At 55.3% G+C, this 18,332-nt stretch overlaps 1 protein-coding gene across 12 annotated transcripts in view; it reads right to left on the reverse strand.

Annotated features, from left to right (window-relative positions):
• HIP1 (huntingtin interacting protein 1) overlaps positions 1-18,332 on the reverse strand; it is a 34,933-nt gene that overhangs the window by 6,494 nt on the left and 10,107 nt on the right. For 10 of the 12 annotated variants that reach the window (XM_086859422.1, XM_086859420.1, XM_086859416.1 and 7 more), the window contains 16 exons: positions 9,093-9,156; positions 8,407-8,549; positions 7,787-7,843; positions 7,287-7,367; positions 6,261-6,337; positions 6,042-6,103; positions 4,329-4,469; positions 3,891-3,948; positions 3,041-3,116; positions 2,522-2,653; positions 1,833-1,930; positions 1,605-1,677; positions 1,080-1,263; positions 897-985; positions 691-807; positions 504-605 (listed from right to left, as the gene is read on the reverse strand). In XM_086859422.1, coding sequence (XP_086715548.1) covers positions 504-605; positions 691-807; positions 897-985; positions 1,080-1,263; positions 1,605-1,677; positions 1,833-1,930; positions 2,522-2,653; positions 3,041-3,116; positions 3,891-3,948; positions 4,329-4,469; positions 6,042-6,103; positions 6,261-6,337; positions 7,287-7,367; positions 7,787-7,843; positions 8,407-8,549; positions 9,093-9,156 — 1,554 coding nt within the window. Of the gene's footprint in view, positions 1-503; positions 606-690; positions 808-896; positions 986-1,079; positions 1,264-1,604; positions 1,678-1,832; positions 1,931-2,521; positions 2,654-3,040; positions 3,117-3,890; positions 3,949-4,328; positions 4,470-6,041; positions 6,104-6,260; positions 6,338-7,286; positions 7,368-7,786; positions 7,844-8,406; positions 8,550-9,092; positions 9,157-15,733; positions 15,942-18,332 lie in introns of those variants that run through there. The other 2 variants (XM_086859425.1, XM_086859424.1) reach the window with 1 other exon arrangement.

Raw genomic sequence — 18,332 nt, forward strand, 5'->3', positions numbered from 1 at the left:
GACAATTGAGGCTCCTGGGGAATCTTTTCATTTTTATCAGTGAAAATGCATTTTTATCATGACTGTCACCATCCTGATGGAGGAGTGGATGCAGGGTGATGCTTCTACTCCATCCCCATCCTGCTGCTGAATCTGCCTACCTCATAGATGGGTCACTGCATTTTCCTGCCAGCTTCTGCCTCCCACAACGAGCCCAGGCATCCTTGCTGTCCTCCCCAGCTCTGCAGGCATGGGATACCCTCTGGCACATCTTGCAGCGTAGAGCCACGCTGCTACCTGGGCTTACAGCAGGCAGAGCTGCTGACTGACCCTGTTCTTCCAGGCATTTTATTCCATGATCTCTGCTGCTGGAGCCCACTGCTCCACATTCTATCACACTCAGATTTGGCAAAGAAGGTGACAAGGAGCTGATTTTCATGCCAGTGGTGGGTATCACCTCTTGAATGGTTAAGGCCTGGCTACCCAACCCAGAGAGGTGCTAAGTGCCCCCCGTGTACTCTCACCTGTGTGCTGGACTCCAGCGTGCCCTGGAGGACCTGCAGCTCCTGTCTGCTGGCTGCCAGCTCCCGCTTCAGTGTCTCCAGCACCTCTGCCTGCTCCTGAGACTGCAGCAAGGGGAGAGGTTGGGAGCACTGATGCCCCATGGGGAGTCCCTGCTCATCTCCGGTGCGTCCCCCCATTCCTACTTACCTTCCTCTGTGCCTGCTCACTCACTCGCTGGAAGGAGTCCTCTAGCTCCTTCTTCTCCCGCTCCACATCCCCCTGGGCCTGCCTGGCCACTGTAATCTGCTTGGTCACCTCTGCGTTCTGGCAATGTCAGAGAATGAGCTGAGCAGCCCCAGTATCAGGGGGTATGGCTGGGAGAGGGGATGCTGGGGGTGGTTTGGGAAGCCCACCTTGCGCAGCAGGTCAGCATGGTTCTGCACCAGCTCACTGTATTTCTCCTTCAGTTTGCTGTACCGCTGCTCGTTGGCCTGTGCCCGTCCTGCCATGCATGCAGGGACAGAGCGCTGAGCACCCAGGACTCCCTGCCCAGGGCTCACCCCCACCCTATGCCAATGCTGGCACTCCCTGCTCACTCTCTATTTCTGTCAGGCTCCGCTGAGCCTTCTCCGTGTCCTCCCGCTGCTTCTTCAGCTCCTCCAGCTCTGCACGAAGGAACTCACTCTCGTCCTGTGCCTGCTGCTTCAGGTGCTGCTGCTCGGCCAGCTCAGCCTCCAGCTCACTGACACGACCACGCAGCTGCACTGCACCCCGTGCGCTCTGCAGGGACAGGTGGGGACTGATGGTGCTATCACTGCCTGCTGGGACCATCCAATGCCCACTGATACCATCCAATGCCCACCGGTACTGTCCAGAAACGCCCCCTGCAGGCCCCCAAGTGCATGGGGGCAAAGCACAAGGATGCTGGGCAGTGGAGCTGAGCCCACTCCCCAAAAGGGATGCGGCCTCCTGGCACACCTAGGGACCCCCAGTATGGGGGAAGCCACTGGGAAGAGGGCAGGACAGAGATGGGGTCACTGTCTTGTCCACCCAGGGACACACCCAGCAGCCTACCCGACATTTCCAGTGGGTCTCGTCCTGCCCACCTGCCTGTCACCCACCTCAGCCTTGAAGTTCTCCAGCTCCTCCTTGAGGGCTGTGATCTCCCCATAAAGCTGCTCAATTAGCCGGTCCCTGGGAAGGAGAAACGTGGAGTACACCCTCAGTGCCACGGGGACACAGCCTGGAAGGGGAGGTGCCCCCTGTGTCACCATGGCTGCGATGCTATTCCAGGCAGGGAGTTCCCAATACAATCTTGGCCATTCTACAGCATCGTCAGGATTACTTACTTGTCATCCTTGCTCATCCCATTCTGGCTGTCGAAGTTGAAAGGGTCGCAGCTGAAGGAGCTGCCAAAGATGTCATCAAACTTGTTATCAAACAGGCTCTGTGAGAAGAGCAGGACAGACTTGGAATGACCCCACCACCACTTGGTAGCTCTTGTCCCTCCATGTCCCCAGTGTCACTGCCAAGCCAGCCTATGAGCTGCTTGGACACTAGGGCCGGTTCCACCCCTGCTTCCAGAACACTGAATGTGATGAACTTGATTCCATGGAGCATCTGTGGCTCATCCCCACCTAACTCCTAGGGGAAGAAGATCCCCAAAGCCACATCACTGCATGCTTCTTCCCCTCCCCAGTGAATGCCTGAGGACAACCCTTGGGTGGAGAGGAGGGTGAAGATCTAAAGGTCTCCATGGCAATGCTTGAAGCCAAGCCTCTCCCTGCCCATCACACCACTGAGCAGCACTGGGAGAATTCCAGGCTAGCTCAACCCGAACAGCACTCAGGCAGGACACTCAGCATCCAGATCGGATACACAGGACCCAGATGGGACATCCAGCACCTGGATGGGGCACCCAGCACCAACCCATCTCTCTCCAGTTCCCAAAGCCATAGCCACTGTCTCAGCCCTCACTGCACCATGGATTTGGAGAAATAACCCCAGATTCGGAGCCAGAGAGCTCCACCATCCTCACCTGCGAGGCTGCATCCATCTCCACCAGGTCGGTGATGGGCTCGCTGTCAGGCGAGGACGCCTCGGCGGGGATCACCACCACAGGGCTGATGTGCTCTGACAGTGCAGAGGCACGCAGGAAATTGGGAGGGCTCTGGGGAGGGAGGGGAGCAGGGCTGAGGGGGAAGGACTGGCACTGCTGCTGGGCTAAAGGCACAGTTGGTTGAAATCCTGCCCTGGAGCTGAGCTGGCCATGCCTTGACCCGTGAGAATGGAACCAGGACCCACAGGGTTGGGTCTCAACAAGGGCTATGGAGAGTGAGAGAGGGATCCCAGCTTCCAGTCAGAGGGCAGCTCCATCCAGTTGAATGCCACCCAGTGAGGGATAAAAGAATGATCCTCAAGGCCCAAGAGCCCCACGCTGCCACCAGACCTAAGAAGATGGGCAAGGCAGCAAGAGGCTTTTTTGGGCCTTTTGCCAGTGCCCCCACTGCTTTCCCTGGGCACAGGGACAGGGAACATGGGGACTGCAGGGTCTCACCTCTGGCAGCTGTGGAATCTGAATCAGCCGCTTGAAGTACTGCAGGTTGCTGGAGCGGTAGAAAAGGTCCTTGAGCCTGCAAGGGGCAGGGAGTAGTTAGGGATGCCTTTTGTCCAACCTGGACAACCCCTTGCCTGGTCCCAGGGGGTGTCACCTGGTCACTGTACTGCTCTGGAGGGGAAGGTGTTTTGTTCTGCCACCAAACTCAGGGCAGGTCCTGGAAGTCCTCCCACTGCTGGAGAGTTGGGCAGGGAGCAGGACCTGGAACTTGAGCAACCCAGTCTAGTGGAAGGTATCCTTGAACATGGCAGAGGATTGTATCTGATGACCTTCAAAGGTCCCTTCCAACCTAAACCACTTTCTGCCTAGCCAAAGTTTTCAGGAGCAGGGGGGCTTGACTTCCCAGGGGAGCCAACACCCTCACCTTCAGTTCCTGCAGGAGCATCTTCCCCAGAAGTAGGGTACTTTCCTCCAGGACTTATAGTTTTGGGGAGGAGGCACAGTGCCCAGCCAGACAACTCCTAGCTTCCACCTCTCCCAGTCACCTGAGCATCTCAGTCAGGATCTTGGCACTGTTGATCCCTGTCCCAAGGTTAGTCCCTGTGCGGTCAGAGCACAACCACCCCTGCTATCTGTTCTTTGCAGTTTGTGACCTTGAATCAAGCTGTCCCTCAGCACCATGACATCCTCCCCTGACACCATGACATCCCCTCCCTGCTCTTGGTGGCCAGTTTTTGTTTTGGTTACTCTAAATAATAATGTACCACAGCACGTCCCTGCTCACTCATTTTTAATCACAGTGCCTTGCGAGCACTCCCAGTGCATCAATGCTCTGGGTCTGGGCACTTACTTTCGGAACTGCTCCAGGAAACGATCTCGGTGGCCCTGCAGTGTTTCCGCCGGTAGACCTGGAAGAAGCAGCAAATAGAAATGTCAGGGGGTGTCTTCATGGATCAGGATACAACCCATCAGCACAGCCATGTGGAGATGCCTCTTTCCCAGAGATGTCCACCCTCCTCTGGGGATCCAAATACACCAGGCAGTGTCCCGCTGCAGGAGGGGACCCCACCCTACACCTCCCAGGGCAGAGGGAAGTGTGGGCTCATGGCTGCCACAATTCCAGATCCTGAAGGATATGGGTCTTGCACCTCCTTTCCATGGTGACTCCACTCCCCAAAAGAGGCTGGAGAAGAGGTGATGGTCAACAGTCCAGGCTGAGCAGGGTGGTGGCCCCAGTGCCTCCCTGTGTGTCCCCCCCATCAAAGGCAGTGGTACTGGGGACACTCACAGGAGTGGAGCTTGAAGAGCAGCTTGACGGTGTAGTCGTAGAGGTGGCTGCAGTCCAGGATCACCTGGATGAGTGGGGCCAGACGGCACTGCCCCGCTGCTGTCACCGACACTGAGCGTGACATGTCCAGGGAGCTGAACACTGCAGGGAAGGAGTGCAGGATCAGATCCAGCAGCACTGGCAGCATCAGAGGGTGTCTGCCAAATCCACAGTTGTCACCCAGAACAAGATAGCCACTGGCCCTTGGAGCTGCTCTGCAGCTGTTTGTGAGCTCAGCGGGAGGGGAAATTCCCACCCAGGTCTCCCACCCAGGCCTGGGAACACTCCAGCCTGGCACCATAAGCCTCCAACCATGACTGAGCCCCAGCAGTGTCCCTGGGCAGAGCTGACATGCAACCCCTATGGATGCTAAATCTGAACCACAGTGCCTGTACAAATTGCAAGCCGCATAGCTCCTCAGGCTGCCTGAGAAAGTATCCTGGGAAAAATATGAGAAGGAATTAAAACAATTCTCAGGGACACTAAACAGCCTTGCAGGTGTTGTTTTGCAACCTCTTGTTTCTCCTTGCAAGAGAGAGTCAGAGGGGTTGTGTGCCACTGACCAATGATGGTGATGTAGCACTTTACTAACCAATAAGAGTTTCTTTTCTGTACTTTCCACGTATCTGTCTATAAGACAGGGCTGAAGCAATAAACTAAGGAATTCTTGTGTTGTGACTCCCTTGAGAGTCCAGTGTCGTTCTTCCTTGCCGTTCCCAATCGGAACGACAAACCCCTGTCTGTCACTGTTGTCTCACTGGCCATTGGAATGTGCTGGGTGTGCCAGAGGGAAGATGCTCCAAAACCAGCTTGGAGCAGCTGAACACCATCTCATTCCAATACCTTCCACTAGACTAGGGCACTCCAAGCTCTATCCAACCTGGCCTTGGACACAGGGATGGGGCAGCCACAGCTCCTCTGGGCACCCTATGCCAGGGCCTCACCACCCTCACAGCCAAGAATTTCTTCCCAATTTCCCACCTAACCCCACCCTCTGGCAGTGGGAAGCCATTCTCCCTTGTTCTGTCACTCCATTCCTTATTCAAAGTCCCTTTCTGGTGCTCCTGGAGCCCCTTTAGGCCCTGGAAGGGGCTCTAAGGTCTTCCTAGAACCTTCTGTTTTCCAGCTGAACACCCCCAGCTCTCCCAGCCTGTGTGCAGAGCAGAGGGGCTCTAGTCCTCAGAGCACCTCTGTGGCCTCTTCTGGACTTGCTCCAGTAGCCCCATGTCCTCGCTGTGCTGGGACACCAGGGCTGGAGGCAGCTCTGAAGGTGGGCTCTGACCTAAGTGAGGCAGAGGGGAAGAATCATCCCCTCACCTGCTGCCCACGCTAGAGAATCAGCCCAGGGCACAGGGGGTTTTGGAGCATACATGGCTGGGGCATGTTGAACTCCTCATTCTCCAGCATCCCCAAGTCTTCCCCAGCAGGGCTGCTCTCCATCCCTTCATCCTCCAGCCTGGATTGATACCAGAGATTGCCCTGACCCAGGTGCAGCACCTTCACTTTGCCTTGTTGAACCATAATTCAGGTGACGTGCCCATATAAGAGCTGAGCTGTGGTGCCCTCAGCCAACATCCTGTCAGAGCCTCCTCCAACTCAGATCAGCCCCATGAAGGGGCTGGACAGCAGCGGATCTCTCACTCCACCGTGTTTCAGAGTAATGAAGGGCTTTACCTGTCTGGAAGAGGTTCAGCTCACACTCCAGGTAGTCAAACATCTCCACCGTCAGCTGAAAACTAGGAAACAGGGTTGAGGATGGTTGGGAACTGTCCCCAAGGCCACCCATGAGGAATGGTCCTGCCCCTGCTTGGTCATGTGGCTGGTGGGGTTGGGCAGACTGTGCCACCCACCTGCAGCCACTCCCTCCCTGATCTTCCCCTGCCCCACACTCACAAGTTATTGACGTCATTCTCCCCAGCCTCATCAAGCTGCCGGTCGGACATCTGCAGATTTACAGGGAATCGGGGATTCTGTGGGGAAAAGAGGAGTCAGGAAAGGGGTCCAGAAGACCTCCTGATCTGGCCACAGCTCTGGGAGCACCAGGGCCATGATCCTGCAGCCTCAAAGTCAGCTCTTGGATGAACCAGGGAGTGATACAGGAAAAAGGGAGGTAGCACAGGGTCTCTGAACCCTGGGTGACCACAGCATCCCTAATTCACAGCATCTGTTCTCTTCCCAGCAAGAAAGATTCTTCCTGGGCTGAGAAACCTGCCGAGCAGGGAGGCGATAGGACCTCCAGCAGAGAGCTGGACAGGATGGAGTGATATCTGTGCCAGGGGGTACCTGCCCAGGCATGTTGGGAAAGGTTGCATCACACTTCCAAAACAGGGTGATGGGCACAGAAAACACCTCTTATCAGCAGTTTTTCCCTGTTTTCCCATTGAGGATTGTCTCCCTGAAAATTAGACCTTCTGATCTTGTTTTCATAGTTACTAGCCATTTTCCCAGGAGAATAACTATAAACATAGATGTTTAAACATTCTTTTCTAGAAATGTCTTTTGATGGATGTTTCACACGACCAGTGTGACTGGGAAGGTAGCAACCTAACTATCCAATCCCTGGTCATTGTCAAGAATCTATAAATACTGGTGTCACAAAAATAAAATCATCCTTTTCCCTATCATACATTAAACTGTGTCCATGTGAATCATTCTGTGTCCTATAGCGACAGAGGATAGCTGGGGGAGAAAGGGGTATGTGTGTCTCCTACTACTTGTAGCCAACTCCCAGCCCAGCCCAAGGAGCCCTGAGCCACCAGGAATCCTGACACCCCCAAAGCATTGGCCCTTGTGCCATTTTTGATGGCCACTGGCAGCTTTGGGAATATTTCATGGAAGCAGCAGGACGTCCATGCTGGTCCCTTGCTGCCAGCCCAGTGCCCACCCCTTTCTATAGCCTTGGGGACAGGGGGTACTTACCTTGGTGTGAAATTCCATCTTGGTTCTCAGTAGTTTGAGGTAGATGCTGCAGAGCTGACCATAGCCCTCGCTCAGGTGGCCCTGTGGGGACCCCAAAAAGATGCTGAGATCCAGGGCAGGCTGTGGGAAAGCCTTTTTCTGCTGCAGAATGATTGACCCCTCGCTTATCTCCCCAAAACCACAGCCAAACCCTCCTCGCTGGCTGTACTGAAGAGATTTGGTCAGACCTTCTCATCACCTTCTCTGCAAGTTTCAATGCTTCATTTCACTGTCAGAGCAGAGTTTTTACTGGGTTTTGCCATGAAGTAGGAAGAGGCACTTGATTTTTGTGGAAGGGAACGCAGAATGCAACTGAAACCCAGCCCAGGTAGGTGACAACAGCCACAGGTCGGCTGTGCTGTGCTTCCTGGGAGAGGGAACCCCACAAGCCTACACCCCCTGCCAGCCTGGCCAAGGCACCCCGGGGTCTCTCCCCATGGCTGGCAGGGTTGGTCACTTACCCACATCCTGCTCATGTCACTCAGCTCATTCTTGTATCGCATGGAGTCTTTCAGGACCTGGAGGAATGATGGTGATAATCAGTAGGCAGAGCATCAGGACACAGTGTTCCATACTTGAAACCAGGAACTGGGTAACAAAGGAGAAGTTTTGATGCATCCCCAACCCTTTATTGCCACTGCCAGCCTTGGGTGCCTCCGTTTCCCAAAGGAGGATCCTTGCTAATGGCTCCTGCACCAATGTCATTGCCAGGTGCTGAGCAGTCTCCTCTGGCACTGCTGCTGGCATTGGGGTTTGAGGCACACAGGGTTTTGGGCAGGGCAGCACCAGGAGAGCTCTGGCACTCAGCATTGACCTGCAGGAGGGCACTGGGCCTTTGAGAGAGCTCCAGCACTGGTGTCCACATAGGATTGACCCTCAGGAGCACACCAACCCCTCAAGGAGGGTTCCAGCTCCAGGCCCTACTCCTACCTCTAGGAGGCAAACGACCTTCTGAGAGAACTCCAGTACCCACCGCAGGACTGACTCGCCAGAATGACACTGACCCTTCAGCGTCTCCCATCACCTGGTGCAGCCCTGCAGGGGAAAGGATTTGGCCCCAAGCTGAGCTTTGGGCACTCACATTGGAATGTCCATCCCGGAGGAGCTTGTGGAAGACGTGGCAGAACTTCCAGCAGAGCACGGCATTGCCGGACAGCGGCAGCCGGTTCACCACTGACCAGAAGGTCTGTGCTCCTTTCTCATGGTGTGTGCCCAGGATGCATGGTGCTGGTGGTCAAGGAAGCACTCCTCTGCCCTTTGGTGATGGAGAATGGCCACCCAAAGACAGCTGCACCCACAAAACCCAACGGGGCCAGGCCACCACAGGAAGCAAATGATGCCCAGCCCAGGTATATGCTGTCCCAAAGTGGCAAAAGCCACCTTCTCCCATCCAGCCCTGCTCTGGGAGCACTATGGCACACACAAGGCTGGGTCTGTGCCTCTGCTGAGCCTTCCCAGATGCCTGACTGGGATGCTGGAGATCCACTTTTGGTGGCAGTGTCCGAGCCTGCTGTGGGCACCCACACTGCTGTGTGCCTTCTGGCAGTGCTGGGAGCAGCCTGGGCACCTACCAACATCCAGAGGCTGTGACAGCAGCAGCAGGGACCCCAGACCACACTGGAAAAAAATCCAATGTTGTTAATAGCCCCCAGCCTCCCCAGCACTCTGGGCACCTCTCCTCACACCCTCTTGATGCTGCCCCTTTTCCAGGCAGCCCCAGCCCTGCTCCCACACTCCTTGTCCCACAGCCAGCTTTGAGAAGGATATTCCTGGCATGTTTCTCCTTGACAGCCACTTCCTGCGCGTTAATGGCCTTATTGATGCTGACGGTCTGCAAGAGAGAAAAGATGGGGGGGGTGAGATGGGAAGGGTTGAGGCTCCCTCACGGTTCTCCCCTTGCTGACTGAGACCCTCTGGCTCTGCAGTGGCTGGGTCCCATCCAGGTCCCCAATCCTTGCTTGTGCCAGCTGGATGATGACCTTTCCTGGATGCCTTTCTGGGATGCAGTTGGCATCCACCAGGTTCAGCTGCTGCCAGGATTCATTTACTCAGGATAATAATGAAGTAATTAAAGCAGTGCCCACAAAGAACCCACTGCTGCCCTCAGAGTGGTGGGATAGGCAGAGGGAAGGCAAATCCCTCCCCTGCCCTTGGATCATGGGCAGCAGCTGGCAGCTCCTACCCACTTTTGGGGGTGCTGAATGGGGAGGAGGATAATTTGGGGAGCACCAAAAATCAGGCAGTGGGATGGCAAGACCAGTGCCAGGGCTGCCTAGCAAGGTGCTGCCTGTTCCAGGATTAGAGAGACAGGAGTGGAATCCACAGGCAGGACTTGTCATGGAGGTGTTGAGGACCTTGGGGAGTCCATGCTGAGGAGCCTGGGCACAGCCAGCCAGTATTTATCCTATGGAAGGCAGTGGCAGCCACTGGAAGATTTTCCAGGCAGGACTTTTAACTCTACCCCATTTCTGATCCTTCATGGATCAAAGATGCCAGCTCAGGGTCATCCATTCCCCAAGCTCCCACGTCACCAAGTGCTTCCTTGGCACCTGCTCTGTGAACATCCCACTGTCAAGAGAAGGAATTGTCTGGCTCAGCACTGCCAGAAGCAGCTCATTACTGATATAAACCAATTAAAGCTGTGAGATTAATTTCAATGCCTTTCTCACTACAATTTTGCTGCAACCCTGCTTCCTGGCCCTCTCTGAGGTGGCCCCACATGGCTTCATCTCTACAGATCTAGGTGAGTCTGTGCTGAGTGGGGCTGGAGGGACCCACAGGAGCCCCAAATGTGGTGGAGTACAGCCCCCATCTCCCAGGAAGTCCCTCTGCTACCGAAATATGTGCCAGCTGGAGTGGGAACGATGATGGCCTGAGGCAGATGAGACCCCATTCACACCTGCACCCCCAGCCCAGAGCCAAGCACTGCCTTTGCTGAAACTGTGTGTCCCAATACGAGACAGTTCTGCTGCAGGGATGCCACTGGTCTGTGGTGTTTGCAGCCCTATCCCTATTGGCTCTGGGTGGTGACCATGGAGGTGACTAGTAAGGACCATGGAGATGACATGGGAGGTTATCAGCAAGATGCAAGAGGCTCATTTTGAGGTGTCAGGGGACCCGAATTGCCAGTTGAAAGACACCCATCCCAGGCACCCAGATCAGAACCTGGATCTCAGCTTGGTTTTTTAAGGAGAGCTGAAAGAAGCAGTGGAGAGACCCATCCATCCCTTCCTGAGGGGCTGGATGGAGGCAACACATTCCCAGCACATGAGGACAAAAGTGGGAGTCATCTCTGCAGCTCTGCCTGTCCCAGCAGCCATAGACCCTTGTTAGGAAAACCATAAAATTAAATTCAGCATTAAAAAAGTACTTGGGAAGGTGCCTCTGCCAGTCTGGTGAGGGATGCCCATGTCCTAGAGGCTTGGAGCATGATGCCTGCATCCCAACAGCCACCTGTGACACATGCCATGGATCCAGCTCCAGACAGCTTATCCTCATCCAAAATCCCAGACTGCAGCCCCAAAGCCCCCGAGACTCTCAGGGCAGTTGTGACGAACCAGCCAGCACAGTGAGGAGTGCCAGGATCAGCATTTAAATGCACATTCTGCCTCAGAATGGAGCTCTGGACCACAAGGAACAAGCCAAATGCAAAGCCAGAGCTGGGGAGTAGAAGCTCACAGCCAGAGGCAAAATGTAGGCACCACTCTCCCAAAGCTGTTCCTGCCGTCCTTGAATGACCAGAACAGGGTGCTCTTTGGAGGGAAGCAGTGCTGTATCCTTGGGAAAGCTAGAAACTCCCACTTTAACTGCTCTTTCATGCCAGCTTTTCCCAGCAAAGCAAGGAAGGCCTAGTTGACCTCCCAGAGTGAAGAGACACAGTGGGAGTGTGACAGGGGCTGGCAGCCCCTGGTTCAAGGCAGGGACCAGCTGGAACTTCCATCCCAAAGTTCCTCAACTCCATGAAGCACATTGAAGCATGCACATCTATCTGGAAGGAAGAAAGGTTTCTGAGGAAAAACTGGATTTCACTTTCCTGTACTCGCGGACACCCTACTTTCATGCTGCATCCCCAGAAGTGCAGGGCAGGGGTCCCATCCCGGAAGCCACTTCGGACACGCTCAAACTGCCATATCAGTGTCTCTGGCAGCACCCACATCAGTAAGCTGGGGAGAGCATGGAGCAGCAGCAGGAGACCAAGGCTGGAACTGTCACCTCCAGGAGACAAGTGGGGTCAGGGAGGGTGATTTGGCCACAAAATTGGGTCAGAACAGAGGGAAATTTGAGGCTGCCTGGACAGCAAGCCCAGACTCCTTCCCCATAGAGGGTCTTTCATCCTAACTCAGAGATGCCCCTTCCCACCATCATCCCACACTTGGAGCTGATGGAATTTTTTATTTAATTACGAGCTTCCAACCTATGAGGGTGACTTCTGACCCACCACAACACATCTGGGCAGTACTGCCGGCCTGCTCTGGTTTTGTGAACAAGTCAGGGAACACTGGGGACAGGGGGCAGCTCCACACCCCACCCTGCTGCTGGGACAGGAAACTCTGGAATATCCTCTTGTGCAACGGGCCAGGTAGGAAGCAGGAGGAGAGTCCAGAGGGGTCCATTGCACACGGAGAGGTGTGAGTGGGACACTGCCATCCAGCCACTCATGCAGAGCCACAGGGCCAGGATGTGGGACTGAGCTCAGTGGGGCAGGACCTGGGGCAGGGCTGCACACGGGACTCTGCCAGGCTGGGGAGTGCCTCCATGGGTGCTGCAAGGGCTGGGAAGGACATTGGGGCTGGGAAGGATGCAAGGGCTGGGAATGCTGCAAGCACTGTTAGCTTTCCAAGTGCCACTTGGCAGGGGGACGAATGTGCATGGAAAGGCACAGGCCATCTGGGAGAGGAGCAGTCTGGGACTATCTATCCCTGAGCAATGGGATCTTTCCAATAGTCTTTTCCTCCCTCTGCAATACCAAGGGGATTCCCAGAAACCTGTGGAAGGTCTACTGCCCATGGCTTGACAGGCTACAATAGCTATGTCCCATGAGAATTCCCAACCCCTGATCCAGCCCAGTCCTTCTCACAAGGAGATCCCACAGCAGGGCAGAGCAATCAACAGCTCTGCACTGGGATGACCCATGGACCAGGTCTCATGTCACCTCTCCGGGCACGTGTCTGCAGACTCCAGACAGAGAAGCCCAAAACTGCATGGAGGAAAAGGGTCAGGATGACAAGGCTTTCTGAGCCCTGACACACACTTCCCTCTGCCACACATACCCTCACTCCCCACCAGTCTTCCCCAGATTACGCTCTCACTCTCTGAATGCAAAATTTCCCATTTGGAGGCAAAGAGCCAAGCTTGTGGAGCCAAGCTCAGGAGTAGCACAATGCCTTCCAACTTTTTTCATTTCCAAAAGGAAGCAAGTGTTGGTTAAAGAATCCAGAGCTACTGCAAATTATTTGGAGAAACTGAGCAAGTCGCAGTGCAAATCCTCTTAGTAATGCTCCCTCATTTCTTCTTAATTCCCTTCTATAAATGGAGAGTGGGGTGGAGCGTACCTCTGGAAAACTGCTCACAAGCCCTGCAGATGCAGGCGCTTCGGAGAAGGGAGCAGGAGGACTTGACTACAACAAGCCTGGAAGAAAAAAATCCATGGGTTTAATTAAGATGCAAATCCCAGTATAGCCAACCTTGGCTCAGGCCCTGGAGGTGTGTAGGACATAGGAGGCAGGCAAGCTCTTTCAAGCATCTCTCTTTAAACATCACCCACCTCCAGAAGCTAATGTCAAATCCCAACTTCGATGGGGCTCAGAGAATGGTTTTGTCCAGCAAAATCCTGGAACAAAGCCAGCTGGATAACACCTGGTCAATGCTCTGCTGAGGACTGGCAGGAGCTCCGGGGACAGTTGGGGTGGCTGCGATCCCCCCATGCTGGGCACCTGTGGCCTGACAGCAGCAGGAGGAGAAGGAAACATACCTGGCTTTGTGCCTGCCAGCAGCTGGAGGGAAAGGGAGGCAGGAAGGCAGGAAAGCAACACTGGCAGGCCAGGCTAGCCACATGGGAGGTAAAACCCAGGGATATATTTCTACGTATTGTACAGGAGGATGCTCCACCTCTCTTTGCACTCAGTTCCATAGACTTCCTGGGAACAGGGAGTCAGGAGATGTGGAAAATACCTTCCCACCACTTAATCCAAGCTATTTGGCTGCATTTGCTGCAGAATCCATGACTTTGGAAAGCAAGTGCTCCTCTCCTGGCTGGCGCTCCTCTGGGAGTCAAGCTCCTTGTGACTGTGTGAGCGTATCGCAAAAGACGCTGCCACTCTTCTCCCTCCAGACGAGAATAGTTCCCAAAATGACTCAAGTCTCAGATTTCCCATCGCTTGGGCCATAAAAACAACCATCTTCCCCAAACCAATGACATATTTTAGTGACAGACCCCAAAACCTCACTGCATCTATTGGAGTCACTCCCAGTGGTGGTAGCTTCAGATATTCCTCTCCAGGAGGAGATGTTGATGCCACCAGCCCAGATGCCAGCAGGAAGAGGACCACAAACAGCCCTGAACCCGAAGTGATACCAGTGTAGGTGTTTGGGAACACCTTGTCCCACAGCCTGCACGTGGTACACCCCAAAACAGAGTCCCCGAGAAGATGGCAACAGGTTCTGTGAGCCATGCTGGAATCCAATGGCATCACCATGATGCTCTTCTTGGCAGAGACCTTGCTCTGGCATTGCTGCCTCCAGGTCTGCTCTCCTGAGGCCAGGAGGATGATGACTTCAGATTGATGACACCACCAGCCCCTCCAGCACTCAGCAATGCCCAATAGAGGAGTATAATAGAGCTCTTCCAGCACAGATGAAGAAGAAACCTGGGGAAAAAGCACCTGGGCCTGAAAATGCAGTGGTGGTATGAGGTTCAGAGGTCTCTGACCACAAGGAGACACGCAAGGCTGGAAGATGATGCTGAAGCAAGGCTACAAAATCCAGAGGTCACAGGAACCAAGTGGGGAAGCTGACACTGTGAAGTTCAGAGCCTAGGCTGCCGCTGCCCGGCCCTTCCAACCCCACAGCACAACCAGAGACCATCACAGGGAGCTGGATCTGAGGAGAGGCAGAAATCCAGGGGGAAACCCAGGATCCTCATCCCTCCATTAAAACATGCACATCCGCACATTACTCTTCTCAATTACTGCTCAGGGCACTCCATCAAAGCTGCCCCACATGCCCAGCTGGCCTGGCTGCAGCCAGAGCCTTTCCCATGAGCTGCCCCGACAGCCAGGCTTTTAATTTTAAATATGCAAGGATAATCTCTTCCAGAAGTGGTGATTTCTATGTGGAGAGGGAGCGTGGCTGTGTCTGACAGGGTCAGCAGTCCAAGAAGGTCTTCCACCACCTTCATATGTTCCTGAAACATTCCCAGTCATGCTGACCAGCAGATGCAAACATTTGGGCAATTTTTGGAACAGGAAGAGATAAAGGAATGAGGATGGAGGATTTGGGGAGCAGATGCAAGGAACTCATCCAGATGCGCATTTCTATCATCAGCTGCCATCTGGGACCCACCTTTCTTGGGAAGCATCACCCCAGCAGGAACACGGCAGTGCTTATTGCCCTAGCAGGATATTCCCAAATCGAGCTCGGATCTAGTGTTGGTGGAAATCGTTTCTTGCAATGCTTCTGGGTGAGCAGCAACTTCTGGGAGCAGGATGGGGCATCACTCTCCCGTTATCCCCCCTGGGTGTCTGGATCCTACAATGGTGCCAAGAGCAGCCACGACGACGTGGGCTCAATGCTGCATCTGAGGGACCTGCTGGAGCACCGGGAAAACCCAAATCCCTCTTCCCAGGGGAGCAGCGCAGTGATGAACATGCTCCCTGTAGGAACAGTCCCTAAAAACTCACTTCCTTCCCAGAACTCGTTTCCTTTCCTTCTAACTGGGCGAGGGGCAGTCCCCGTGGGCCGGAGGAGCTGTGACAGCGGCACTGCGCACTGGTACACAGGTGCAGGGAGATATATAGATATGTGGGGACACAGGTTCTCCTGGGGACATGGCAACATGGATGCATGGAAACACGAGTGCTCGTGAGGACACGGCTGCTCGTGGCACGGCCTGAACCCCGCCGAGCCGGGGGCTGGGGAAAGACACACGGGCGTGTGGGAGCGAACCGTCCCCGGCCGCAGCCGCACGGGGAGCTCCGCATCACCGCGGAGACGAGCCCCCACACCCGGCGGCGGCTCCCGCCGCCACACGAACCATCCCCGCTCCCCGCAATGTTCCTCCGGGAACCGTCGGTACCGAGGGGAACGAACTTCCCCAGGAAGGAGTTTCCCTGTATGCAAACCCTGATTCCAGGAATGAGCCCGGGAGGGGCGCGAGGGTCCCCGGGAGGTGACCGTGGGCGCGCACTTACCACCTTGCCCAGCTCCATGGCGGGGGCGCGGGGCGCGGGCTCAGCGCGGCGCGGCGCCCATGGCGGCGGCCCCGCGGGGCGGCAGCGCTGGAAGGTTCTGCCGAGCAGCGGCGGCGGAGCGGGGCGGGGGGAGCGGGGAGGGGACGGGAGCGGGAGCGGGGCCGAGGTGAGGGAGCGCGGGGCGGGCACGGGGCGCGCTCCCACGAGGGGCGGCACGACCGCGGCGCTCGGCCGGAATAACAAAGGAGCCTCGGAGGCGGGCGCAGGGGGCGGCACGCCCGGGGGCGTCCCGCAGAACCGCCCGCTTCGGGGCGGCGGCAGAGGGTAGCGGGGGGGATGATGGCCGGACGGTGGGCGGGTGGAGAGCTCCGCCCCAGCCCTCCTCTAGAGCTCTGCTCTGTCTCCGGCCCCGCTGCTAGACGCCCGCTTCATCCCCTGCACGACCTCCACCCGAACCTCTACCCCATTGCCAGGTCTGCTGCCCCATCCCTGGCCTCCTGCCCCATTCCGTGCCTCATCCCTTGTACCATCTGCACCCTCCTGCTCCATCCCCTGACTCTCTATTCCACTGCTATACCCCTCTCTTATTCCCTGTTAGACTCCCTACCCCTGTGTCTCGCCCCTGGTCCACTCCCTGTCAGCCCCCCCGCACCATCCTCTGCCCCACCTCCTGCCGCATCTCTGTGCCTGGGGTCTGTCTGGGACCTGCCCAGGGTTCCCTTGCTCCAGAGCCCACTCAGCTGCTGGCATCTTGGTTCCAGCAACAAAAGCAATTAAACCAGCATGGTAACAAGCCTCTGGCCTGAGCCTGTCCCACGAGCAGGCAGGCACGGCTCACTGACCACCATGACCACCCTGCCAAGGGAAAAAAAAGCATCCAGGCAGGAGGATTTAGGTTTTTCCCAGGCCCTCCTTGTGCTCAAGGAACATTTTCTGATGGGAGGCACAAAAGAAACCCAAACAATTCTTCTATCACTCAGTGAATTTGCTAAAAGCAACCTCAAAGCACTGCCCAGGTCCTTGGCTTGCCAGCCAAAGAGGAGATGCTTCAGAGCCCGAAGAACAAAGTGCTGCTGCAGGGCCAGCCCAGCCAACACAGTAATCCCTCAGGATTATGGCAGTCTAGTCACGGCTCAACCACTTACTCTGGGATGGTGACTTGGCCTCTTAATGAGACAAAGAGGATCCCACATCCCTGAGGGGACAGAGTGCTGCCATCCCTGCACTCTCTCAACACCCAGTGCTGCTACCATCCAGTTCATCCCAGCCTTGGGGGAATTTTTACAGCCAAATCCAGGTTGTGTTTTCCTCAGGTGGTTGTTAAAGCCCCTGTGAGATCCCTGGGATGGACAGACAGATGGACAGAGCAGCACTTGGCAGCACTCTTGTCTCGGAGCACACAGCTCACCAGGTTTTTTGCTGGACTTAATGTGTTCTGCTAGACTAGATGGTTTCAAGCAGCAGCCAAATTCCTTCAGGAACAGAGTCTGGATACTGCTTGGAGCCTGGGAATGAGCACAGATCAGTGCTCTGCTACCGGGGCTGGCATCTGCCCCTATTGAGGGTACCTGCTCCTGTCAAAGGTGCCATCATGGGGCCAGGTTTTGTGCCCTCCCCACAGTGAAGCTCCTCAGGGAGCGACTCTCAGCCATGTTCTTGACATGAAAAGTGAGAGCTTGGATCCTCAGTGTGCAGTCCACCCCCAGCCTAGTGTTTCCCCCATCTTAAATTAGTTCCCCCTTAGCTGGGTTTAGCATTGCTCTGAACTCCATGCCATGACTGCTGCTGCCTGCTGCCCCAGGATATCCCAGGGGTACAGTCCAGAATTTCCAGGGCACTATCTCCAGAGTCACCAGGCAGCCAAGCCACAGCTTCCAGAGGCCACAGTGCTGCAATTAGCACTTGGTCATCAAGTATTAATGGCTCATTTGCATGAAGAGACCTTAAGACAGGTATGCAAAGAGCACAGCCAAAGCCAAAGAGGATCTGGACGAAACCCAGTCCGTCCCACATGCACAAGATGGATGTGACTTTCTCTACAATGCCACCTGCATGGAAACTAGCCTCTAAAATAATAAACAGGATACATCCACTTTTTCTGTTACTGGTGACATGCTGTAATAACACTGCACCCGTGTGCAGCCATGCCAGACTGCCCAACCCCCAGTCACAGGCTTTGTGCTCCCAGCATCCCTATTCAATCCCCCAAATTAAAATCAGCTCATCATAATTAAACTTATTTTTCTAAATCGTGTTTTCAAACCAGCTCCCCCCTGAACAAAGTGCTCAGCTCAGGGGGAAGGTATCCAGGGTCTCCTGCAGAGCTGGAACATCCAAGTATTTGAGGCCACAGCTGCAGTGTGGCTCCTCATGGCTGAGCTGCTCCAGCTGGCAAAGCCCAGAGTTTGAACACCACCAAGAATCACTTGGGGCAAAGGCAGAGAGCTCCAAATCCACCTGGCTTCAGAGCATGGGGGAAGCTTCAGCCATGGGGCAAGAATCAGAGCCAAGACGGCTCGTGCAGAAAATATGGAAATTAACTTAAAAGCAATTTTGGGAGGGTCCTCGGAGCAAAGGGAAATCCCAGTTCCAGAGAGAC

The sequence above is a fragment of the Cyanistes caeruleus genome, chromosome 21 (assembly GCF_971803275.1).
Source record: "Cyanistes caeruleus chromosome 21, bCyaCae1.hap1.1, whole genome shotgun sequence".
Taxonomy (NCBI): Eukaryota; Metazoa; Chordata; class Aves; order Passeriformes; family Paridae; genus Cyanistes; species Cyanistes caeruleus.